We start from the raw sequence: 25,342 nt of genomic DNA, 5'->3' as shown, positions 1-25,342 counted from the left end.
TCGTGCTGCGCCAGGGGGAGAGGCATGTCCCGCGCAGCTCAGGACAGATGTGCAGCTCCGTCCCTCGGTGCTTGCTGTGAGCCACAGCCGCTTTAGCTTCCACTGTGAATTCATCCCTCTGACGACGTTCTCTCTTCAAATGGGGGAGATCAAAAAGTAACTGAAATCTAACGTGTAGTAGCCTGCTCTCCTCTTCAGGATGCTCCTCCTGATTCCCCTGGGACAGTGGACAGACAGACATAATCACCAAGGGTGCTGGCGTTTATTAAGTGACAGGTCTTAGCTCTTATTTTCAACTGTTTGGAAACCCCCATTCTAGGCAGAAGCATGAGGGCGTCTTGCCAGTCCACATTAGGGAGCGAAGAGCTTCCAGACCGAATGCATCGCTACTAAAAATGTTAGTCGTTTGGGAAAATATGCTTCAGTGTGACCTCCTTGACCCTGTGCACATCTCGTTTGTTGCTCTGGGCTCTTCAGCAGCTGGACGGAGCGAAGCTCAGTCTCCTGTGCCTTTGCCCTCACCCCCATCTCTGGATTAGCCTCCCCGCTGTGAAAACAGATCTTACGAGTTATTTATGTTCTTGGCTACTCTGCACAGCTACTTGGGGTTTCTCAAAGCATTTTGACATGCTATTTTTGGTATGAGAATGAAATACTGAGGCTGAAGGAGCTCACTTCCCAGTTGTCGTGTTCTCCGAGGGGCCACATCTGTGATGAGCGTCACTTCTGGGTCTCAGCACAGCTGCCCACGACGTGATTGCGGCTGACGGGAGGGAGTCGGTAGGCACATTCAGTAGCTCAGACTGTAAGTGCCGGGGTAAGAGTTCCCGAGAGGGGCTCACCAGGAACTTCACAGAATCTGCTTGGATGGTTTGGGGGACAGTACGTAGCCTTGAGATCAAGGAGACCTGGGTGGCATTGTGGTAAGTGGGTTACACCACAGCTTATGACCCCCGCCCCGTATTGGAGCTCTGGTTCAAGTCTTGATTGTTCTGTCTCCCACCCAGCTGCCGGCTAATGCACACGGGAAGGCAGCAGAAGATGGCCCCAGGCTCGGCCCCTGCCACTCGTGGGGTTCCTGGCTGCAGCCAGGCTCCAGCCCCAGGTGCTGCAGCCATTCGAAGAGTGAGCCAGCAGGCAGAAGACACCTGTCTCTCACACACTCACTCACTCTGCCTTTCCAATAAATAAGTCTTTTCTAAAAAGATAGGGGTGATCCCACAAACAGCTCATGGGTCGTAAGACTGCCTGGTGGGGCCTGTTTAACTCAGTTCCCGTTGCCTCATCTGTGTCCAACTTAGCCTTCTCACGGCTTGCCAGTATTTTACTTATTTAAAAGAGTAGAAGAAAGGACAGTTTTTAAATTTTTTTCTTGACTTTTTTCCCCCAAAATTTTTATGGACTTTTCAGATATTTAAAGCCATAAAATGTTAGGAAATTCTTACTCAGAATCTGCTGTTTGTTTTAAGGGTCAGGTGGCTGAGAAAAGGACACTTGGATGTGTTTCTCTTTTATGCCAAGTAGGCCTCTCTGTCCAAGGCCTCAGACTGGCCACCCACCCAGTAGTCACCTTGTGGCAGCAGCTCGCAGGCATTTCTGTGGGGCCTGCTGGGGGCGCAGGAAGTGTGGTCATGTCTCTGCACCTGTCATTGGACCTCTATGCTGACGCAGCTTCACTCAGCCATTCACTGGTCACTTATCAAAGCATTTACAGTTCGGAGTCTACGTTGCACCTGAGCAGGTAAAAGTAGACCTTCAAGTAACAGTTCTTGGCCTAGCGAGAAAAAAAGTCAAGAAAATAGGAATGTACTGTACTTTTTTGTTCAAGGTTTATTTATTTGAAAGAGTTACAGGGAGAGAGGGAGAGAGACATCTTCCATCTACTGGTTGACTCCCCAGGTGTCCACAGCAGCCAGGGTTGGGCCAGGCAGGAGCTAAGAGCTCCATCCAGGTCCCCCGCAGGGGTGCAGGGGTGCAGATACTTGGGCCATTTTCTGCTGCCTTCTCAGACATATTAACAGGGAGCTGGATTGGAAGTGCAGCGGCCAGGACCCAAACTGGCACCCATACGAGATGCCAGCACTATAGACAGTGGCTTGACCCACTGTGCCACATCACTGGCCCCTGTACGTTTTGACAAATGTTAAAATCAGATTAAGCTTCGGGAATGTGTGGGGAAGTAAGGTGACTCAGCCTAGAGGGAGTTGGAAGCTTTGGGGAAAACTGCAGAGGAACTACCATTTGACTGCTTGCACACAAGTAAGTATTGGTCAGATACAGTAGAGAAATCTTCTGGACAAGGAAAACCATAGGAGAGGCAGTAGAAAACATATGAGCTTAGAGAAAGCTTCTCTGGGCACACAGGAAGAAGGGTGATAGACAAGGGAGAGGAGAAACGAGGAATGATTCATTCTTTACAACAGCGGTAGGGCTTGGCCTTTGGCGCAGCAGTTAGGGTGCATGTTGGCGGGTGGGGAGATGCTGGTTCTGGTTTGAGTTCTGGCCACCCACTTCTGAACAGCTCCCTGCTAACGCACCTGGGAGGCAGCAGAGGATGGCCAAGTGCTTGGGGCCTGCACCCACGCCGGAGACCCAGCTAGCGTTGCAGGCATTCAGAGAGTGAACCAGTGGAGAAGAGATCTCTCTCTCATTCCCTCCCTCCCTCCCTTCCCACCTTTCAAATACAATTAATGCATTAATTAGCAGTGGCGGTTACCTTGTGTGCATGTACATGCACCACCCCTTCAGTAACCTTTTTAGGTAAAGATATATTTGTTTATAGTCGACGAGTGTATGTAGATAGATGGGCACTACATCTGATCTAGGAGTGAAGGTGCACCTTCCCACGTTCCCACTGACAATGACGAGTGTATGTAGATAGATGGGCACTACATCTGATCAAGGAGTTAAGATGCACCTTCCCACGTTCCCACTGACAATGACGGGCACCCGGTAGAAGCCATGTTCGCTCGTACACGTCTCCACTCCTATTCCATACGTGGTAATTTGATGTTTGTTGATGTTAAGAGCATTATATATCAGTGAGCATGTGTTAGCAGGCATGTAAGAGTTAGTGTATCACTAACGCTTCATGCATGATTAAAGACTTTTCCAAAAGGCAGGTTTCTGTGTTACACTTCAAACTCAAATTATATTTCAATTTATTCAGAATACTCGGAACTCCTCATGGGAATGGTAGTCATTAACTACAGGGGATAGATATTTGATTGGAAATTTGTAATCGCTCTTTGCATTTTTAAAAACTTCTTAAATCTCAGAGGCATTGGATTGTCTAATTTTTATTTTTTTTAAAAGATTTATTTACTTATTTATTTGAAAGGCAGAGAGAGAGAGAGGTCTTCCATCTGCTAGTTTACTCCCCAGATGGCTGCAACGGCTGGAGCTGTGCCAATCCAGAGCCAGGAGCTTCCTCCAGGTCTGCCACGTGGGTGCAGGGGCCCAAGGACCTGGGCCATCTTCTGCAGCTTTCCCAGGCCACAGCAGAGAGCTGGATTGGAAGTGGAGCTGGTACCCATATAGGATGCCAGCACTGCAGGTGGCAGCTTTACCTGCTACACCACAGCTCCGCCTCCCTAATTTTCGTTTTTGTTCTGAGAGAGGTAGTTAGAGAGGTACTCCGTTCTGTGAATGATGCTTGGATGGATAGAGTCATGTGTGGCAAAGATATAGAGCCGTGAATTTAAGTGTGCAAAGAAAACTGAATGCGCAGGTGCCCATTTCCAGGCTGTGCTTCAGCTCTGCAGCATTGTGCCCTCGGAGAGGTTTCGACCATGGCCTGCTGGGCCTGTCTGCCCTGACCCCTCAGAGGCCAGAGTGCTGCTGGGGCCCGTCCAGAACAGCCCAGGCCCAGCTGTCTCCATCTCAGGACTCATCCTGTGTTTCAGGCTTGAGTCCTTCCCCACAGACAGAGCACCACAGAGACCTTGTCGTGTATACCTTGCACCAAACAAAGTTGGCAAACGCGTGGCAGGTGAGCAGCCCTGGAGCAAATGTGCTGTTAGAAAAGTTACGCAGGGCCGGCATCGTGGCTCAGTGGGTTAAGCCGCCAGCATGCAGCGTGTTGCGGACATCTGGGGAGTGAACCAGCAGGTGGAAGATCTCTGTCTCTCCCTCTCTCTCTTACTCTACCTTTCAAGTAAATAAGTAAATTTAAAAAAAAAAAAAAAAAGGTTATAGAACAGCCTCCACTTCATGACAAACGTAGTAGACAGACAGGCTCAAGCCGCTGTCTCAGATCCCTCAGCAGCCTGAGTTGAGTGTTATTCTGGCCGAAGGGATAGGGCAGAGCCAACTAGCCCAGCCTGTCCAGCGTCCTGGTCCCCAGACAGTGCGCGGCCATCTCCCAGCCACCCCACGCAACCAGGCTCACCTGGGCCTTGCACATGTATTGTTAGTTTCTTGGTGTTTGCTGAGTGGAGCAGAAGGAGACCAACATGTCGTGGGGCAGGATCTTTGAACGCGGACGCGGTGGTTTCTTTGAGGAAGAGACAAGTCCTGCCCATCTGTGGTGATGGCTTGCTGACTCAGGGCAGTTATGCAATGAGTTCTGTCTGTCTGTCTGTCCCTGACTGGGAAGGCGACTGCCTGCACTGGTTTTGTGAGAAACAGCACTGTGGCCTCCAGCCAAGCAGGACTGTCTTTTTAAACAGCTGCGCAAACTCCCAGATTAGAAAGAGTCTGTGCTGCTGATGTCACTCTTTCCTGAGTAATTTGGGGTGGTTATTTACTGCGCTGTATACCAGGGGGCCAGGAACTAGTGAGCTTCAGGATGAGAACTCTGGAGTTGAGGGCATGTAGGAAGAGCTGCTGGCCATGTTAGGATGAAGCCTGCAAAGACCTGCCACCCGCGGAAGCCCTGGGGAACCCACAGGGAGTAGGAAGCCAGCAGAGTCCGCTCCGGCTGCGCTGAGTCTGGGGTGGCAAAGCGCCAAGACCCAGAGGCCGCCCAGCAGGCACTGAGGCGGCGGCCGGGCCGCGGGGCTGAGTGGGCGAGTGGTGGTAAGTAGCCGTGTTGCTGGCCACGGCGTCTCTGCTTCGAAGCAGATGTCCTTTCGAAGCGCCGGAATGCCTGCGCATTGTTCTTGCGTTTCGGTCAGATCAGTACTGCTGAGGCTGGACGTAGAGAGAGTGTTGAGAAGTTGAGGGAGACGTTGGCCAGATTCCTGATGGATTGCATAATGAGCCGGTGCGGTCACGGTCTGTGGGAGCCTCTGTCCTGGGGTGTGCGAGCGCCTGGCAGGGCGCTGCTTGGGCTTGCTCAGCATGAGTGGGTCACACAGGCGGCTCCTCGTGCCTGTCCCCCTTGCTCTCCCCCGGCTCCTTTCTTGCCAGCTGCTGCTTAGCTTTTTCTGTGTTTAAATTGACTTGCCTTTTTGGGCCAGTGCTACTCTAGACTCATCTTGTGAAGAGTGAGAAACCTGATCTTTCTTCCCTCAGTGTGCAGGGTCATTCTGTTACTGCTGTCATCCAGCGTCAGCCGACCGGCGATGCGGCGTGGGGGGTCTGGTGTGCTGGCCTGGTTGTCACACCCCTTAAATCCGTGTGTTGTCTCTCTAGCACAGTCCTGGAGGAGGAGAAGGCTCAGCAAGAAGAACGCATGAGGATGGAGTCCAGAAGACAGGCCACGGTGTCCTGGGACTCTGGAGGGGCTGACGAAGCACCACCCAAGGTAGCCAAGGCCCCAGGCCCAGTGCGGGAGCCGCTTGTTAACCAGCGTGGCGATCTGTGGTGTTGGCAGCATTGCTTTGGGGAAAACAGATGCCAGGTCTCTGAGAGTGACAGTTGCAATGCCTGCGATGCAGCCAGCTGCTTCCTGTCTGCGCCTCCTCGCACTCCCCGCAGGTGCACTTAAGGTGGAGGCTGCGCAGGCCGGCGGTGGAATTGGACGGGATCTTAAAGTGCGCTTCCGGTTCTTTCGCCTGCCTGCCTGCCTGCCTGCCTTGGGGAGGTTTTTTTTGTTGGTTGTCTGAGATCTCCCTGATGATCCAGTCTGGATTAAAACATTAACTGGGACCAGGGGGGTTCTTTATTTAAAAGGAGCCCAGTTCTAGCTGACCATACTCCTGTTTGTGTTTTGTTTTCACTGAAAGCTTTGTGTCCACTGTCGCCTGTCTGCTGTCTGTCGCGGGGTGGTTTGTGTGGGAAAAGGAGCACGTGTGCTTGCTGTGGTTTCCTTGGGAGGTTCTGCTGGCAGCATCCTTGGGTCCTGGCCGCCCGCTCGCATCCGGATCCCTTCGTGGGCCTCTGCCTCCAGACAGGCAGCCGGGCCTTTCCACTCGCTGGGGTGGGCTGGGGCTGAGCATCTGGGCAGAGGTGACCCTTAAACATTGTCCTGAGACTGACAAATACGCGGCACCTTTTGCTTTTGACAGGATGGTGTTCTCAGGTACAGCCAGGAATAATCCTAGTCAGACCTTTTCCTGCCAGGTCCATAGAGAACTAGCATTTGTGCAGCTAGTGATTACCTGTGATGTCATATCTTACTAGCTAAAAGTATAGTACGTTTTGACAACTATTTACTTCATTTTGTTTTTTCTTTTTTAATTTTGTTTTGAAAAATGTTCAAAAAGTACTATTTAAATATTGCACCAATTAATAATTTTTCATTTTAATTTATTTTCTCTTTTATTCGAAAGGCAGAGACACGGAGTTCATCCTCCCATCCACTGGTTCACTTCTTAAATGCTTGCAGCCACCAGGGTGGGGCCCACCAGAGCCAGGAGCTGGGAGCTCACACCACATGAGTGGCAGAGACCCAGATGCGACTGCCTCCCAGAGTACGCATTGCAGGGAGCAGGACCAGGGCAGGACTTACGCAGTCATCCTGATGCAGGAATGTGGTCACTACACCAGATGCCCACCTCATGTTGTGCTAATTTTTTATCCTGATGCCTGCTGACTTAGATTTTCACCAATTTGAACTGGGTGTCGGTAAGCACATCACCCATGTAAAGGGAATGCAGGTGCGTAGCACAGTTCTGCAGGAGCGTAGAGGCAGCCAGTGCCTCAGTCCAGAGGCCAAACCACGTCACCTCACCTGCTGCGCTGGGCTCTGAGAAAGCCAGCACAGTTCTCTTGGTTTCGTAGCAAATCCTTAGTGATCACTGGAAATACAGAGAGCCCCTCGTCCCGAGACCTCCGGGCTTCGCCCCTGTAATTCAGTGGTGACTGCGTAGCGGTTCAGTAGGGAGAGGAGGACACTCTGATTTCTTGAGCCTTCAAGGCGAGTGGGCCAGTTCCCTCGGGTCGTGCTGTTTACAGGCCGCTGGCTCTGCGCGAGTTACCCGCCTGTGCAAGCCTCACCTTGTCCTTTGCACGACGGCTTCACTGCTGCTCCCTGCCTCTCGGGCATGCTGTGGAGCGGGTCACGGAGTGCACTTTCTTTGTGCTTTACCCCAGTGCAGCGTAGCCTTGAGTACTTGATACCTTTCCTGAAACTCATGCAACTCAACAGCTGTTTCATCTAAACATTTTTCTATACCACAGTCTGTTGGATTTTTAATAATTCTGGCTAATTTTTAAAAATTTTAAGAGTCATGAGGCAGAGTGGTTAGGCATTTTTGTTTTTCTAAGCTATTTGATTTTAAGTACAAAGGCTAGTTCTGCTTAACTTTTCAAATCTCACATTTGTTTTTCAGAGATATTTTCACAGTGCATATTTTGAGGCCCATTCCATAGCCAGAAACTGTTCTGTCCTCCGCCAGGGTGCACCTGTTTCAAACAGGCCAGCGCACTTCTTGTCCCCCGAAGCTTGGTTGGGACACAGCCACGCCCATGAGTTTGTGTGTCATTGCTGACTGGTCTCTCTCCAGGCAGGCAGAGTAGCTGTGACAAAGCAGTATGGCCACACAGATTCATACTTTTAGTATTTGGCCTTTCAAGGCCAAATTTGGCAACCCCGAGAGTAAAAGTTTTAGTGACTAGAAAGTCATGATAGTGCTGGGCTCACTTCCGGGCAGATTAGGTCCTGTGTGCAGTCACGCCTTCTGTCAAGAGTTGAGCGGGTCTGAAATGAGTCTGTGTTCTCTTCAGGAGCTTCCCTGCCCTGTGAAATGCCCATTTTCTGGATCCTGTGAATTCTCATGGCTCCTTAGGATAAATGTGTTCCCCTTCGATTTCTTAAGTTCAGGGGGGATTTCAGGCTTTTGCAGATAAATTTTGTGAACCATTAAAGAATATGTGTAACATAGTTTAATTTTTTAAAGGGAAATATGTTTCTCCCACTCATGGTTCACAACTAAGAGCTTAATTATGCTGCTTCGTGGCAGAAACGTTACAGCATAAAGCCAGTTAGAAACATGTACAGATCTGTGTTCTGGAATGAACAGTGGGTCATGGAAGAAATCAACAGAAAAATCAAAAAACTGTTGACATTGTTTTGTTTTTCATACTATTTGTTGAAATGTTTACTTAGTGTAGAGTTAGTCTTCTGTGTATAAAGTTAATTGAAAAAAGATCTTAGTAAAAGATAACAAGACTAGGAGAGGGAGGAGGAAGAAGAGGGCGTACAGAGGGAAGAATCACTATCACTGTGTTGCTAAAGTTGTATTTATGAAGCGCATGAAGTTCGTATACCTTAAACAAAGGAAAAAGAAAATAAGGGGGACTACATCAATACTAATTATTTTAGAAGTTATTATAATATTCCAAATCCTCAGATATTAAAAAATACGAAATTGTAACAACGTTTCCATCTCAGAGGTGCCTTGTGAGGCCGCATTCAGACAGGCAGATGCTCTTAAGACACGTCCTGGCCACCGGCAGGATCCGGAAAGAATTGTGATTGGGAAACGTGTCTACCCAGTTCATAGAAAGCGCATATTGTGAAAAAAACTAGGCAGGCATTTCAAAGTATTTTTGCACCAAAATAAACTCATCCTTGTCAAAAACATTTTTCAAAAATGTACAGGTCTCTGCTCGTTTGACGCCAGTTTTCCATCCAGGGACCGTCTTTGCAGAGGTGTGCCGGGTACGAGGCTGGCACGGGAGGCTCCTGTTCCGGATTCCTTTCCGTCTGTGCCTGGTGCTGTCCTGCAGACAACCCGCTGGGACCTGGGACTCGCAGGCGCATGAAGTCGCTCTTGCTCTCCCACATTCAGTGCTGACTGCCTTGTCCACAGTGTTGACTGCACTGAGAGGGCGTCCCCTCAGCACAGGTCAGGCAGCAGCCGCAGGCGAGAGTGCCAGCTCACGTGGAAATGACCTGGGGGGAGCAGTGCGTATTCAGCACGAGGGTGCAGGAAGTGCCCAGGCACGGCCAGGAAGAGCGCCGGCCAGCTTGCAAGCTGGACTGAACACTTGTTTTTTCCAAACTCATTCACTTTCCCTTTTTTTTTTTTTTTTAATAATTTATTTGAGAGGTAGAGTTAATAGAGAGAAAGGTCTCCCATCCACTGGTTCACTCCCCAAATGGCTGCAACAGCTGGAGCTGGGCCAGTCTGGAGCCAGGAACTTCTCCCAGGTCTCCCACGTGGGTGCAAGGGCCCAAGCACTTGATCCACCCTGCACTGCTTTCCCAGGCCACAGCAGAGAGCTGGATCGGAAGAGGGGCAGTCGGGACATCAACTGGCATTCAGATAGGATGCTGGCGCCCAGGCACAGGCTTAGCCTACTGCCCCTCAGCTCTGGCCCTCCACTTCACGTCCTTGTGTACAGCGCCTCTGTGTTGTGGTCGCAAGTGGAGCCCATAGACTGGAATGGGTCAGCGAATGCTGCTGAGGAAGCGTGGTGAGCATGGGGTCAGGTTACGGTGGGTCTTGCAGCTGGCGTCAGAGGTGGCTTTGGCAGAGTTGGCCGGGTGCCAGTGCAGCCCCGGGCTGAGATGTGGCTGCTTCCTCATCTCCACATGAGATAAGGCAGCACCCGCAGAGCCAGGGGCTTGTCACCTTGTTTCTTTCATGGAAGACCAACTGACGTGATGTTCAGAGTTGCAGATTTGATAGACGTTTTCTCAAGAAAGAAGCAAGCCTGGGGCCGGCACCGAGGCACAGTGGGTTCATCCTCAGCCTGCGGCACCAGCATCCCATGTGGACACCAGTTCTACTCCCGGGTGCTCCTCTTCCAATCCAGTTCTCTGTTGTGGCCTGGGAAAGCAGAGGAGGATGTCCTGGGTGCTTGGGTCCCACGCTCGCGTGGGAGACCTGGAAGAAGCTCCTGGCTCCTGGCTTTGGATCAGCGCAGCTGCAGCCATTGTGGCCATTTGGGGAGTGAACCAGTGGAAGGAGAACCTTTCTCTCTCTCCCTGTCACCATCTGTAGCTCTGCCTCTCAAATAAATAAATAAAAAATCTTAAAAAAAAAAAAAAGCGAAGAAGCAAGGCTGTCACATCAAAGAAAGAACTGGTAGTATCTGTTACCCATGATAAGATTAGTTTTCAAGGAAAAATGAGAATTTTGAAAAACTGCCTTCATGATCTTGATAGCCTCCCAGTTCTTGGGCTCTTCTGATGTACTCTGAGCAACATTAACAGGTGTAATTTTTTAACTATGTCTGTTGCATACTGAAATGCGTCAGCATCGGCAAGATCTCAGTGAAGCAGCAATTCCAAGTTCCAGAATCACTGGGTGAGAGATCCGTTCAGAGTACAGATAGAGCAGTGGGTGAGAGATCCATTCAGAGTACAGATAGAACAGTGGGTGAGAGATCCGTTCAGAGTACAGATAGAACAGTGGGTGAGAGATCCATTCAGAGTACAAGATGGAACAGTGGGTGAGAGATCCATTCAGAGTACTGATAGAACAGTGGGTGAGAGATCCGTTCAGAGTACAGATAGAACAGTGGGTGAGAGATCCATTCAGAGTGTAAGATGGAACAGTGGGTGAGAGATCCATTCAGAGTGTAAGATAGAGCAGTGGGTGAGAGATCCATTCAGAGTACAGATAGAGCAGTGGGTGAGAGATCCATTCAGAGTACAGATGGAACAGTGGGTGAGAGATCCGTTCAGAGTACAAGATGGAACAGTGGGTGAGAGATCCATTCAGAGTACTGATAGAACAGTGGGTGAGAGATCCATTCAGAGTACAGATAGAACAGTGGGTGAGAGATCCGTTCAGAGTACAGATAGAACAGTGGGTGAGAGATCCGTTCAGAGTGTAAGATGGAACAGTGGGTGAGAGATCCATTCAGAGTACAGATAGAACAGTGAGTGAGAGATCCGTTCAGAGTACAGATAGAACAGTGGGTGAGAGATCCATTCAGAGTGTAAGATGGAACAGTGGGTGAGAGATCCGTTCAGAGTGTAAGATGGAACAGTGGGTGAGAGATCCATTCAGAGTACAGATAGAACAGTGAGTGAGAGATCCGTTCAGAGTACAGATAGAACAGTGGGTGAGAGATCCATTCAGAGTACAAGATAGAACAGTGGGTGAGAGATCCATTCAGAGTACAGATGGAACAGTGGGTGAGAGATCCGTTCAGAGTACAGATAGAGCAGTGGGTGAGAGATCCATTCAGAGTACAGATAGAACAGTGGGTGAGAGATCCGTTCAGAGTACAAGATGGAACAGTGAGTGGATTCAGTGTAGCAGACGGCGGCACAGTGTCCCCTGAAGAAGCTTGCACTGTTGAGTTTTGGTTGTAGAATCAAACCGTGTCCACCTCGTGCCCACAAAACCTGCTGAAACGCATCCTCATTCCAGCAGCAAAGCCTGCGAGGCCGTTTCTTCACGGTGCTGTGCGGAAACAGCGGCTTGTGGCCCAGTGGTTTCAGCCACCACTTGACACCGGTTTGAATTCCTGCTGCTCCACTTCCCATCCAGCTTCCTGCTAATGTACCACGTGCTTCCGAAAGCAGTGGAAGATGGCCCAGGTGCTTGGGCCCCTGTCACACACAGGAGACCAGGATGGAGCTCCTGGCTCCCGGCTTTGGCCTGGACCACCCTGGCCATTGTGGCCATTTGAGGAGTGAACCAGCGGATGGAAGACTCTCTCACTCACTCACTCTCTCTCTCTCTCTCTCTCTCTCTCTCTCTCTCTTTCTTTCTCTTTCTCTTTCTCTTTCTCTTTCTTTCTCTTCTCTCTCTTATTCTGCCTTTCAAATAAATAAGTAAATCGGAGAGGAAAGATCTGATAGAAATACAGACACGAGATTTACACAAATGGAAAAGGCGCCGTCCTTGGTGGTATTTTGGGATAGGAAGGATTAAAAATGGGGGTATTTTTAAAACACGATGAATCTGTTGTAAATGTGTTGTTGTAACTTTTAGTAATGTAAATACTGATGAGTATGTTCCAGAAAACAAAAGCTCTTAGAATCCTCATTGCTTTTTAAGAATGTAAAGGGGTCTTGGGGTCTTGAAAGTAAGATGTTTGAGCGTAGCTGCGTTGTCTCGGTATTCCTCAACTCTGGTCAAACCCAGCACTGATTCACCGAGAGCACTGGTATTGTATCGCACTTAGTAATCCTGAGATACAGTGCATTGGTAACAGGATGACTCACCAAGTTCAGAGTATCATCACAAGGATTCCAGCGTAGGAGGCCTCGTAACGACACAGGAGACACGAAAGGAGAGAGGCTGATGAAGACGACATGCACACGTGTGTACAGCACTCTCCGGTTGCACTGGGAGGCTTGGTGATGCAGCCATGGCTTCACTGTGAACCCAGCAGCTACTAGTGCAGACCCCGTAGCCACCACTGGTATGAGGATTATTGGTCTTGGTGACACGGTTTTCTAAAATGGTGAGAAAACCTTGGTGAAGCTCAAATGAAACAAAGTAAAATTGTCCATCAGTACACACAGCTGTTACTGTTCTGGAAGGTTCATTGTCTGATTAACTATGCAAAATGCCATTTGTTACGTGTAAAAGTGGAGTTGGTTGAAGGCCCAGATAACAGGGATTTTGGTTGTCACTGTTGTTCTGCCTGGGGCAAGTGCCGTGGGTGTGGAGCAAGGCCTGTTCGCGCCTGCACTCTCCTCCCGGGAAGCCCCACCTGCCTGGCCTCCACCCTAGTGCCCTGGAACCTCAGGGCCTTGGGGAGCAGTGCCACACAGTTGAGAATTTCTGGGTGAACACATCCGCTTCTCCCTTTTCCCTCCTCAGCTGGGGGTATTTCGGCACAGATTCCCTCCGTTCCATATTTCCGTCTGTTAAAGCCCCAGTTCCTGCCTTAGAGGGGCCGTGAAGTGAGCCTGCTCGCTCAGCACTCGGGAGGTTTGTATGGAGGCAGCTCTCCACCTGGCGCCCACAGCTTCATCTTCACAGCCGCTCTGGAGGAGCTGCAGGCACAGTGGGCACAGAAGCCCAGGAGGCGGAGTGCGTCCCCTCCTACGCTGGCTCTTAGAGAGGATGGAAGCAGAGCCGTCCTGGCCACGCGTTTGTACATCTTCACAGTTGTGGTTCGGAAGGTGAATCGCCCGTCTGTGTTGGTATGTGGAAGTGGAGCTGGTCTGGATTCTCTGGTTCTTGGTACAGTTGTCTGTCACAGGATGTAGTTTCTCCTTTCTCTGATTCTTATTTTCAAATGGAATCCTTGTGGATGTTACCATTTGCTGCGTGTTTAGGCATCTGAGTGACCCTGAGAGGTGATTTACAGCAGTCATTCTTCGGTCTGTTCCTATTTTTGTCGAGTAAGAAGCATGCTTGTGATGGGTAGCGTCTCACGGCAGGTTGGGAACGCCACCTGTTCAGATCACCCCGCCCCCTGAGCCACGGTGAGGTGCAGGTGGCAATACGGCTTCCTAGCCTCGTCGTCCAGGTGAGCCAGTTGGTGTGAAGGGCCCAGTTCAGTGCACAGGATACACAGAGCCAGCGACAGCTGTTTGTATTTCCCGTTGCACATGCGCTCTGCAGACGGGCCAGAGTCCATGACTCACAGCCGTCAGCTCTGTGCACTGCTCTAATTCTTGCCTCTGCATCTCCCAGTACTTGAACTTCAAGAGCATTTGATCCAGGAATCCTTTCCCGTACACTGGGGATGGGTTTTAAAGTTTTTAAAATTTATTTTGAATGTCATAATTACAGAAAAAGAAGAGACAGTGAGAGAACTTGCATCTGTTAGTTAACTCCCCGAATGGCCACAACAACCAGTGTCGGGCCAGGCCGAAACCAGCAGCCAGGAGCGTCATCAGAGTCTCCCATGGGGGTGCTTTTCCCAGGCCATTAGGAGGGCATTGGTTCAGAGGTGGAGCACCCCGGACACAAACCAGTGTCCATGTGGGATTTCAGCATTGCAGGCAGTGGTCTTACCTGCCGTGTCACAACACCGGCCCCACCCATATACCATTATTTTAAAAGATTGATTTATTTATATGAAAGAGTAACAGATAAGGAGAGATCTTCCATCCACTGGCTTACTCCCCAAATGGCTATAACAACTGAGTTAGGGCTAGGCTATCCAGCCTTCTTGGGCCATCTTTTACTGCCTTCCCAGGCACATTAGCAGGAAGCCGGATCAGAAGCAGAGCACCAGAACACAGTCCAGCACTCCAGTGTGGAATGCCAGCGTTGCAGCTAGCCTACTGTGCCACAGTGCTGGACCCCTTGTACAACCATCATTAATGCTGATACAGCAACACCTACCTTTAAAACAAGCATTGCCACGCAAATTCTTTTGTTTTTTAACCTTTTAAATCAGCACAACCACTTTTGCAAATTAAACATTGAAAAGTGTAAGTCTGGGACCAACACTGGGTCGCTGTGAGTTAAGCCTCTGCCTGCGATGCCAGCATTCCATATGAGCAGGGTTCGAGCCCCGGTTGCTCCACTTCAGATCCAGCTGCCTGCTGATGTGCCCGGAAAAGCATCAGAAGGTGGCCCACGTGCCTGGGCTCCTGCACCCAAGAGGGAGACCCAGTTGCAGTTCCAGGCTCCTGGCTTTTGCCTCACCCATCCCCAGTTGGCATGGCCATTTGGGGAGTGGACCGTGGATGGAAGATCCATGGCTCTCTCCTCCCCGCCCCACCCCCGCCTTTGTCTCTCTAACTTTGCCTTTCAAATAAACAAAATAAATCTTTAAAAAATTTTTAAGAGTATAAATCTGAAAGGTAGTCTGTAGCCTTCCTAGGATACACTTCAGAAATCCCTGTCCTCACAGGCCACGCCTTCCCATGTGGCAGTTCTGGGGAGTCCAGGCTCACTGTTAGCTGCATGTGAAGCAGACTAAGTGTGCAACGCTGGTTGACACGTGGAAGGGCAGGGAAGCTTCTTCCGCTGTGAGGAGTTTAAGGGCTCATGATAGAGGACTCGAGCACGTGCCGGAGCAGCCGCCGTCCAGGCGAGGGCTGGGAAGGGCTGCGCGGAGAGCGGACTCGTGTTTCTGTGAGGCTGGTGAAAACGGAAAGCAGCGTTCAAGACATGTGTTCTCCATGTCGAGGGTGGGCGCATCGTGGACAGAGCAGTGAGGGCTGAGACTGGTTTCAGAGACCAAATGCATTGTGGACTGCGCAGAGCAAGCCCGTCAGCCAGAGCCATGGGGGAGACACTGAGGAGTGGGATTTGAGGCCGTTTCCTCCTGTTCTGGTCTTCACGTGGCTGTGGTGGAGTGGATCTCCATGGTCTCACGTGGCTGTGGTGGAGTGGATCTCCATGGCCTCACGTGGCTGCAGTGGAGTGGATCTCTATGGCCTCATGTGGCTGCAGTGGACTGGGGAGTGGATCTCCATGGCCTCATGTGGCTTCTGTGGGGTGGACCTCCACGGCCGCACGTGGCTGTGGTGGAGGGGATCTCCATGATCTCACGTGGTTGCGGGAGAGTGGATCTCCGTGGTCTCACGTGGCTGTGGTGGAGTGGATCTCCGTGGTTTCACGTGGCTGCGGTGGAGTGGATCTCCATGGCCTCACGTGGCTGCAGTGGAGTGGATCTCCATGGCCTCATGTGGCCGCTGTGGGGTGGACCTCCATGGCCGCACGTGGCTGTGGTGGAGGGGATCTCCATGATCTCACGTGGCTGTGGTGGAGTGGATCTCCGTGGTCTCACGTGGCTGTGGGAGAGTGGATCTCCATGGCCGCACGTGGCTGTGGTGGAGGGGATCTCCGTGGTCTCACGTGGCTGTGGTGGAGTGGATCTCCGTGGTCTCACGTGGCTGTGGGAGAGTGGATCTCCATGGTCTCACGTGGCTGTGGTGGAGTGGATCTCCATGGTCTCACGTGGCTGTGGTGGAGTGGATCTCCATGGTCTCACGTGGCTGTGGGAGAGTGGATCTCCATGGTCTCACGTGGCTGTGGGAGAGTGGATCTCCATGGTCTCACGTGGGTGCGGGAGAGTGGATCTCCATGTTGCTGCTGTCCTCAGGTTTTAGATTTTATGAGCTTCCTTCCTTCAGCCTCTGTTTCTGACTAAATCTTTTTGCTGTGAACTCTGACTTCATTTCTCTCACAAACAAAATGAGAATTTTGGAGCTGGAAGGTCTAGTCCCAGTCAGTTTGATTACTGCGCATGACCCACAGCCGGGAAGTTGCGGAGCCAGTGGGTCCCTGCCCCCAGCCCCCTTGGCCTGAACGCTCTAATACAGCTCTCGCTGTGACCAGTGAGTCACGTACACATGGCTCTTGGTGGCTGGCTTCTTTCATTTAGCGTATTTTCAGAATTCATTCATGTTGTGGCGTATGTCGGTACTTCATTCTGTCTAATGAGCAAACAGCATTCCACTTATGGCCCACTGCACCTTGCTTACCGTCCTTAGTTGGCAGGCACCTAGATAGTTTGCAGGTTTCGCCGTTCTGAATCCTGCTGCCAAGGTCTTGCAGTCTGTGTGCGTGGGCAAACATCTCTGTCTCTGATGGATGAACTCGAAGGTGGAATCGCCGGCTCCTCTGGCGATTCGCGTTCAGTCTCCTTAGGAACCGCCATGCCGTCCTCCCTAGCAAGTGTGCTGCGTCACATTCCCACAGGAGTCCCGGTTTCTCCTCGTCCTTTCCCGGCCTTGCTCTTCGTTTTCTGTCTTGTTGGTACGAACCCTCCCAGACACATCGTGAGTGTGCCTCCGGGCCCGAGGAACCCCTCGCTGCCTCCTGGACCATGTCTTCTTGGGGTCTGCTCCTGTCTTCTGCCCACGTTTTCACTAGATTCTTTGTCATGTTATTTATTCTGGGTATGAATCCATTACCAGAGGATGATTGCTTGCCTTTGCTTCCATTCTTTGTTGTTGTTAAAGATTCCTTGATTTACCTGAAAGGCAGGGTTACGGAAAGATTTGCCGTCTGCTGGTTCACCCTCCAGACGTTTGCAATGTCTGGGGCTGGGCCAGGCTGAAGCCAGGAGCCTAGACCGCCATGCGTGTCTCCACGTGGGTGCAGGGCCCAAGCACGTGGGCCATCTTCCACTGCTGTCCCAGGCCACAGCGGGGAGCTGGGCCAGATGGGACTGGAACCATGCTCCTACGCAGGTGAGCGTTGCAGGCTGCACCACGACATTGCTCCTTTTCTTCCGTTCTTTACCTTTTCCTTTTTTCCTTTCTTCATGATGTCATGTGCACACAGAAGCCTTTCATTCTAATGACGTCCAGGGTATCTTCTTTGCTCAGAAGTCGTGCTGCTGCCTCTGAGCTAGGAAATGGCTGCCTCACACTGTCCCAAAGCTTCTGGCAGTCTTGGAGCCGCGGCTCTGCTGTCTGGGTGTGTGGGCCTCTGCGTTATTGTGTGTTGTGGAGGGGGAGCCAGACTGCATATTCCACTTGTAAATATCTAGTCACTCAGGATCACTGGCTGTAAGGACTGCTCCTTCCCCAAGAAGTGTCTTCCTTTACACCGAGCTGCACTGCAGGATGCACGGCTGTGTTTCTCCGAGGTTAAAGCTCATCCCTGCGCTGCTCTTCTGGTTTGTTCACAGCCCAGCAGACCCGGCTACCCCAGTCCAAGGTCCAGTGAAGGATTTTACCCCAGCCCGCAGCACTTGGTCCAGACCAACCACTACCAGGTACGTGTGCTATCACAAACAGAAACACAGCGCTTGGGTTATTTGGCACTTGTAGAGGTGGGAGAGTGCTTCGTGGGATTTTTACTTCTTATCTATATACTTGTGAATATGATTGGCGATCAGAAAGCCAAGACAGTGTCCCCCGCGCCTTACGTCAGTGACTGTTGTCTTGACACTCCGCCCAGAGAGCACTCTGACTCCCTCCTCTGTCAGTCCCCTCCTGCTTTGTCAGAGACAGGGTGAATGAGGTGGGCACACTCTGCAGAGGTGGCGCTGAAGGCCAGGAATACGGGTGAAGCTCACGCATGCCGTGTGGACAGCTCTGGGCAAGTGTTTCTTAGCAGGCACGTTTCCAGTACAGATACTAAAAAGAGTGTGCTTAGTAGAGAAGGACCTGAAGCAAAATTAACAAGTGTCTGTTGGCTTTGGGCTTGCTTCACCGAGGCACGGTCACCTCCAGGGGGGTGCACAGATCTTACCCAGACACCTGCCCCAGTGTATCCTAGACTGCTGCACGGCACCCAGCCCCTCCTGCCCCACGAAGCCCCTCCTGCCCGAGGAGCTGCCACTCTGATATCCAGCCCAGGCATGCTCGTTGCCTAGGGAAAGGAATGTTCGTGTTGGGAATGGGAATTTGTCTGTGCTGTATCTCTTTCAGGAGAAGTCCACTAATAACCCTTTGCCATACTGTACTAGCCTGGTAGGCTCTGGAAGCAAACACTGACTGTGTCCTCTCTCTGTTGATGAGAGAGGGAGCCAGTGCAAGAAACCCTGATTGTCGGTGTGCCCTGAAATTTTTCCCTCCATACTGAGTGTCTTCTCTCTGCCTCAGTCATTATTGTTGGAACCTGAGAGCAGGACTTCCCCCGTTGTCGGCCCCCAGATCATTAGGGACACACGTCCCTGTGTGTGTGTCTCGATTGTTCTTGTTGCTGGGCAGGAAAGGGTTACCCTGAGGCAGCACCTGGGCCCAGCTAGTGTTGTGGCTCTCTGTCCCTTTAGCATCCAGAGTGGTCTGCTCTGAGCATTTGGTAAGTGTGGAATTGCGAAGAAAACGAGGTCCCATTTCCAGTGTATTTGTGCACTAACTGTCTAACGCAGCTGTAACAGCTCCGCCTCCTTGAGGCCCTCACGGGGAACCCCATCCCTCGCCTCACAGCTTCAGCGGCCACGCGCATCGTTGCTCGTGGTCCCCTGACTCCGTGTTCAGAGCCAGCAGTTCAGCCTCTGACCACTGTCCAGGAGTCGCATGCCCCTCCCCCTCCTCCCAGCTTCCCTCCTGCACTGTTCAGGGCTGCTGGATCACAGCCTAGGACAGTCCAGGATAACGTCTGCCGTGGAAGGAAGCGTCTGGCAGGGCCGTGTTGTGCCCACCACTGGATACCCGGTCATTTCAGTTACTTTCGTTGGTGCAAAAGGCAGAACTGCAAAGCGATGTTACGGCAAAGTGTCCCCTCCCCTCTGCACCCTCTTGCAGGGCTCTGGCTACCCTGGCTCACATGGAGTCACAGCCATGGCTGGCAGCGGCTACCCAAGTCAAGCATCTCTTTTGGACCAAACAGACTCATGGAATCCCAGAGCCCAGGAGATGCCCATGTGGCAGCCCAGCGTGGAGGTACTTTGCTGTTCTTGGGTTTCTCTTTGAATGTGGCTTAAGGTGCCTTGTATTTCTAAATCCTGAAATTTCTTGATTTTGGTGAATGAACTCTGAAATCAAGATAATCCGTCTATTCAAATGTTTTGGAGTTTTATGAGTTTTTTAATCTTTTACAAGCTTTTCTCTATTTTAAGGAAAGTCAGGCATGCGCACACACACACACACACACATATCTCTACTTACTGGTTAATTTACCAAATGCCCACAATAACTGGGGCTGGGCCAGGAGCCAGGACCCCAATCCGTATCTCTCACAGGGATGGCAGGGACCCTGCTACTTGATCCATTACAGAGGTGGGGAATGATTCTTCTACCGAGAGCCATTTGAATATTTATAACATTCACGGGCCTCACAGGATTGTCAACTTAAAAGTTAGGCTGCCATAGATTTATTGAATGTTGAGTCCTATCTGCACTTGCCTTGGCAGGGCCAGACCAAGTGACCTAGCAGGTCTTCACGCACCCAGCCCCATTGCCTCCCAGGATGCACATTAGCAGGAAGCAGACTGGGAGCAAAGCGGTGACTGAGACCCAAGCATGCCCGCGTGGGTGCCCGTGCCCCAAGCAGAGCTAAACTCTAGGCCAAGGCCCACTCCTAGGAGTTCTCATTTTTTGAACTAAGAAATACCCAAGAGTAAATGCTGTAATTGTTATTCATTCATTTGAAAGGCAGGCTCTAAGTTGCATATGATTAACATATACGTAAGGCCAGGGGCAGGGGGTAGCGGGCAAGAAGAAAGACTGCAGTTAAACCTTAGGAATTTTTACAAAACTTTCCCGGTAAAAGCAAGAGCCACTCACAGAGTATGGAAAGTATGGATTGGGGTTGGGCGTTGTGGCGCAGCCACACCACTTAGGCCGCCTGCTTGCTACGCCAGGGCAGCTGCTCTGCTCCACACCCAGCGCCCTGCCACCTGCCAGATGCACCTGGGAAGCAGTGCTTGAGTCCTGCTCCCCCCCCCTCCCCTCCCCGGAGACCAGAGGGAATTCCTGGTCCTGGCTCAGCCTCGCCCGGCCCTCAGCTGTTGTAGCGTTTGGGAGTGAACCAGCACATGGAAGATCAGTATCTCTGCCTCCCTCCCTCCCTCCTTCCCTCTCTCCCTCCCTCCCTCCCTCCCTCCCTCTCTCTCTCTCTCTGTTATTTCAAATAATATAATAAGCCTTAACATTTTTTTTTATTTAGGGGCAAGTGTTTAGCCTAGCATTAAGATGTGCGGTAAGAGTATATTTAGGCCTTCTGTTTACTTCTGGTTTTTTCTGTTTTTACTACAAGTGATAATGTATTCTTCCTGCGTATCTTGGATTACTTCTTTTAGATTAGACCACTACAAGCAAGTCTATGAGCTCAGTAATTAAATATCTTTGAAAGGTGCTTGACACACGTGGTGTTGCAAGCTCCAGAAAAGTCGTTCGCACAAGCAGACTGTAAGGGGTTCTCTTTCCTCCACCCTTGCTGTTTTGCTTAACTTTTTGGAAGACGCACAAAGTAAGGGCGTGGGAACAGACTGAGCGGCCTGGACATTCTGTTTTCCACTCTCCCCCAGGACTCTGCAGCCCTGGATCTCCGGGGGATGGGGCAGGTGCTGCCAGCCCACCTGATGGAGGAGCGGCTGATCCGACAGCAACAGGAAATGGAAGAAGATCAGCGCTGGCTGGAGAAAGAAGAGAGATTTTTGGTACTTGTCTCCGGGAAGGCTTTTCTACTTTTTATACCCTGTTAGAGTCTACTGTATTCCAAATGCGTGCAATGTTTCATCTTTTCCAAAGCCATAGAGTGAGCTTTACATCTAGTCCCTAAATCGCTAGCATTCCGGTAGTGGCATGTGGGCTCAACTGTGAGCATCTCTGGTTTCTGCATCACTGCGTTGCTGACTCAGAAACAACTCCCACTGGCGTGTCAGCTCACGCAGAGGACACTGGTCTGGCCCGCAGGCTGTGGCACAGCACTGCTGGAGGTCCCGGATTGGCCTTCCTTGGCATCGCTCTTCAGCCCGGCCAGACTGATGCAGCCTTCCCCCGAGACTCTTCCTGGGGTGGGAAATGCTTTTCTCAGGCAGGGCTTGTACACAGCCCTGCAGGAGTCCCTCGGGGGCAGAGAGGAAGTGGTGGGACAGCCACAGCACAGGCTCTTTTGTGTCACTTGACACAAAGGTCCTTTCGGACTCATGGCCCTTGCTGCAAGATTCTTCTGTTTCCTCAGCCCCAGAACTGGAGTCTGTGGGAACCCAGTCCTGGCCTCCTCGACCCCCGAGCAGTTATTTTAGTCTTTCTCCAGCCGCCTGAAGAGAAACGTGACTGAAAGGAGCCAGGATGTGTGCTATGTCCACAGATCTTTTTTTAAATTTATTTTATTTATTTGAAAGATACACTTAGGGAGAGAGAGAGAAATAGAGGGAGAAAGATACATCTTCATAAACTGATTCACTTCCCAAATGGCTGCAAAGGCCAGAGCTGAGCTGAGCTGAAGCCAGGAGCCCGAGGACTTGGGCCATCTTCCACTGCTTTCCTCGCTGCTTTAGCAGGGAGCTGGATCAGAGTGGAGCAGCCGGGACTCAGAAGGCGCCCACACGAAATGCTGGTGCTGCAGGGTAGGCTTTAATCTGCTGCGCCACAGCACCAGCCCCCACAAAATCTTCTTTTTTTAAGACTTATTTATTTATTTGAAAGTCAGAGTTACACACAGAGAGAAGGGGACTCAGAGAGAGAGGGGGGCCTTCCATTTGCTGGTTCACTCCCCATTTGGCCGCAGCAGCTGGAGTTTTGCCAGTCCCAAGCCAGGAGCCAGGAATTTCTTCCAGGTCTCCCATGCAGGTGTAGGGACTCAAGGACTTGGGCCATCTTCTGCCACTTTCCCAGGCCATAGCAGAGAGCTGATCGAAGTGGAGCAGCTGGGACTCGAACCGGCACCCTTATGGGATGTCGGCACTGCAGATGGTGGCCTCACCAGGCACGCCACAGTGCCAGTCCGCACACAAAATCTTAATTGGGGGATCGGCGCCGTGGCTCACTTGGTTAATCCTCCATCTGTGGCACTGGCATCCCATATGGGCGCCAGGTTCTAGTCCCGGTTGCCCCTCTTCCAGGCCAGCTCTCTGCTGTGGCCCGGGAGGACAGTGGAGAATGGCCCAAGTGCTTGGGCCCCTGCACCCGCATGGGAGACCAGGAGGAAGCACCTGGCTCCTGGCTTCAGATCGGTGCAATGCCAACTGTAGCGGCCATTTGGGGAGTGAACCAACAGAAGGTAGACCTTTCTGTCTGTCTGCCTCTCTCACTGTCTATAACTCTAGCTGTCTAATTAAAAAAAAAAAAAAAAAAAAAAAAAACTTAATTGGGTAACTTTGCCTGGGGAATTCAAATCCGGTTCCTCTGCTCTGTTCGGTAAGCACCCACTGATAGCAGCTTCATGTCAAGCTGTGTGCTGGGGGACTGCACACGAGTGAGGGCAGACGGGTTCCCTGTGCTTAAGCTGCACAGCCTTGGAGCACGGAGCAGTTTAAAGTAAGAGCGTTGCCAGTCGGTGGTTTCGAGCTGCGCTGCGCAGAACCCGTCAGCGTGTGACTCTGGTTTCCTTCTTGATCGTGCTCTCAGGCCTGCTGAGCCGTTGCCCCCGTCAGACGCTGTGCTCGCTGCTGTGCTCCTGCGGGCTCCCTGTGCTGACCTCCGGAAGCCCGGCCTGCAGAGCACGCGTGGGAAGCTGGGGACGCACCGCTGAGAAGGAGCTCTTTCCCTCCTTTACGCTCAGTGGTCACATGCAGCACATTCAGCTCGTGGCTGAGCAGGACACGTGACCCTTCTTTCTTTTTAAGATTTTTTTCTTACTTGAAAGTCAGAGTTACACACACACACACACACACAGAGAGAGAGAGAGAGAGAGAGAGAGAGGTCTTCCATCCGCTGGTTCACTCCTCAAGTGGCCACAACGGCTGTAGCCGTGCTGATCCGAAGCCAGGAGCTTCCTCTAGGTCTCCCACACGGGTGCAGGGCCCAAGGACTTGGGCCATCTTCTGCTGCTTTCTCAGGCCACAGCAGAGAGCTGGACAGGAAGTGGAGCAGCCGGGACTCGAACCGGTGCCCATATGGGATGCCGGCACTGAAGGCGACGGCTTTACCCACTACGCCACAGCACCAGCCCTGCCATTGCGCCCTTTCTCACACACCCTTTTCACCGTTGAATAGTGAGGAACAGATAATAAGCTTCGGGCCATATGCTCCAGGCTTCCTGGCCTAGATACAGACCTGGGTGCTCATCCACATGGCTGGTTCCTGGTGCTTGCTATGAACCCTAATTACCTCTCACTCTCCTGTGCATCTTTCTCACTAAATAAAAGCTTAAAACGTAAAAAAAAAAAAATAGTAAGAGTAGCAGTGTTGCTCGTGAGTCCTTGATCATGGTCCATAATGCAGTCGCTGTCCTGTGTGTTTCCATACAGAAAGTCTCTCAGTGTTTATAGCCATCCTGTGAGGCAGGGGCAGGTCTGAATCTTTGGTCCAAACCCTTGAGGGTCCTGTGTGTTTCAGAATTTGACTTTTTTAACTCTAAAGTTAATGTACTATGCACATAATATAATATTCCAGTTCTATCTCAGAGTTAAAGGCATTAATATTTCCACAGCAAAATATAAATGTTCACATTAAAAAAATATAAAAATGGCCTCATCATTTCAGGTAGTGTCTTACTGCTGGCTTGGTTTGCTTGAAATCCAGCACTTGTTAGATTGTGGGAGTGAGGACAGAGGAATGCAGACTTGTCCTCTGTTGGTGTTTCACAGTGGAGAAACAGAGACCAGGGCAGGGTAGGTAGGTGGGGGTCAGAGACCAGGGCAGGGTAGGTAGGTGGGGTTAGAGACCAGGGCAGGGTAGGTAGGTGGGGGTCAGAGACCAGGGCAGGGTAGGTAGGTGGGGGTCAGAGACCAGGGCAGGGCAGGTAGGTGGGGGTCAGAGACCAGGGCAGGGCAGGTAGGTGGGGGTCAGAGACCAGGGCAGGGTAGGTAGGTGGGGGTCAGAGACCAGGGCAGGGTAGGTAGGTGGGGGTCAGAGACCAGCGCAGGGTAGGTAGGTGGGGGTCCGAGACCAGGGCAGGGCACGTAGGTGGGGGTCCGAGACCAGGGCAGGGTAGGTAGGTGGGGGTCAGAGACCAGCGCAGGGTAGGTAGGTGGGGGTCAGAGACCAGGGCAGGGTAGGTAGGTGGGGGTCAGAGACCAGGGCAGGGTACGTAGGTGGGTGTCAGAGACCAGGGCAAGGCACGTAGGTGGGGGTCAGAGACCAGGGCAGGGCACGTAGGTGGGGGTCAGAGACCAGGGCAGGGCACGTAGGTGGGGGTCAGAGACCAGCGCAGGGTAGGTAGGTGGAGCTCACACTGCCGCTGGAGTGTGGCCTGCAGGCTCAGGGAGCCTCACCCCGGGGCTGTGCCCTCTCAGCAGGTGTGACAGTTCCTCCTGCTGTTGATAGTCCTTCCTAACACTTACCACGTCTTTTTGTTTCTATATGCTGGTGTATTCCCCAAATAGCCACCGCAGTCAGGCCTGGTCCAGGTCAAAGCCAGGAGCCCGAAGCTCCCTCTGGGTCTCTCACATGGGTGCAGGGCCCCCAGCACATGGGGCATCCTCTGCTGCTTTCCCAGGCACATGAGCAAGGAGGTGGATCAGAAGCCAAGCATTTGGGACTCGAACCAGCACTGCAGTATGGGATGCCAGCGTCACAGGCAGCAGCTTAGCTGTTGTACGACGGCACCAACCCCCATTACAGGAGAAAAAAATTACTTTGCTAATCTGGATGAATCAGTTTGCATATTGGGCCTGTTCTAAGAATATA

General features: G+C 51.5%; 1 protein-coding gene and 1 long non-coding RNA gene across 51 annotated transcripts in view; one reads left to right on the top strand and one right to left on the bottom strand.

Annotated features, from left to right (window-relative positions):
• The window catches only part of PTK2 (protein tyrosine kinase 2), a 297,953-nt gene that overhangs the window by 232,265 nt on the left and 40,346 nt on the right, over positions 1-25,342 (top strand). For 45 of the 50 annotated variants that reach the window (XM_070075578.1, XM_070075572.1, XM_070075548.1 and 42 more), the window contains 4 exons: positions 5,578-5,689; positions 17,788-17,874; positions 19,352-19,489; positions 21,076-21,207. In XM_070075578.1, coding sequence (XP_069931679.1) covers positions 5,578-5,689; positions 17,788-17,874; positions 19,352-19,489; positions 21,076-21,207 — 469 coding nt within the window. Of the gene's footprint in view, positions 1-4,581; positions 5,207-5,577; positions 5,690-17,787; positions 17,875-19,351; positions 19,490-21,075; positions 21,208-25,342 lie in introns of those variants that run through there. The other 5 variants (XM_070075575.1, XM_070075561.1, XM_051828996.2 and 2 more) reach the window with 4 other exon arrangements.
• Positions 1,502-4,623, bottom strand: LOC138849992 (uncharacterized). Its single transcript, XR_011389350.1, has 2 exons — positions 4,391-4,623; positions 1,502-1,774 (listed from the first exon to the last, which is right to left on the bottom strand). It is a non-coding gene; the product is annotated as an uncharacterized lncRNA (long non-coding RNA).

The sequence above is a fragment of the Oryctolagus cuniculus genome, chromosome 6 (genome assembly GCF_964237555.1).
Source record: "Oryctolagus cuniculus chromosome 6, mOryCun1.1, whole genome shotgun sequence".
NCBI lineage: Eukaryota > Metazoa > Chordata > Mammalia > Lagomorpha > Leporidae > Oryctolagus > Oryctolagus cuniculus.
The sequence above is the reverse complement of the archived record's forward strand: the minus strand, read 5'-3'. Positions and strand labels throughout refer to the sequence as shown.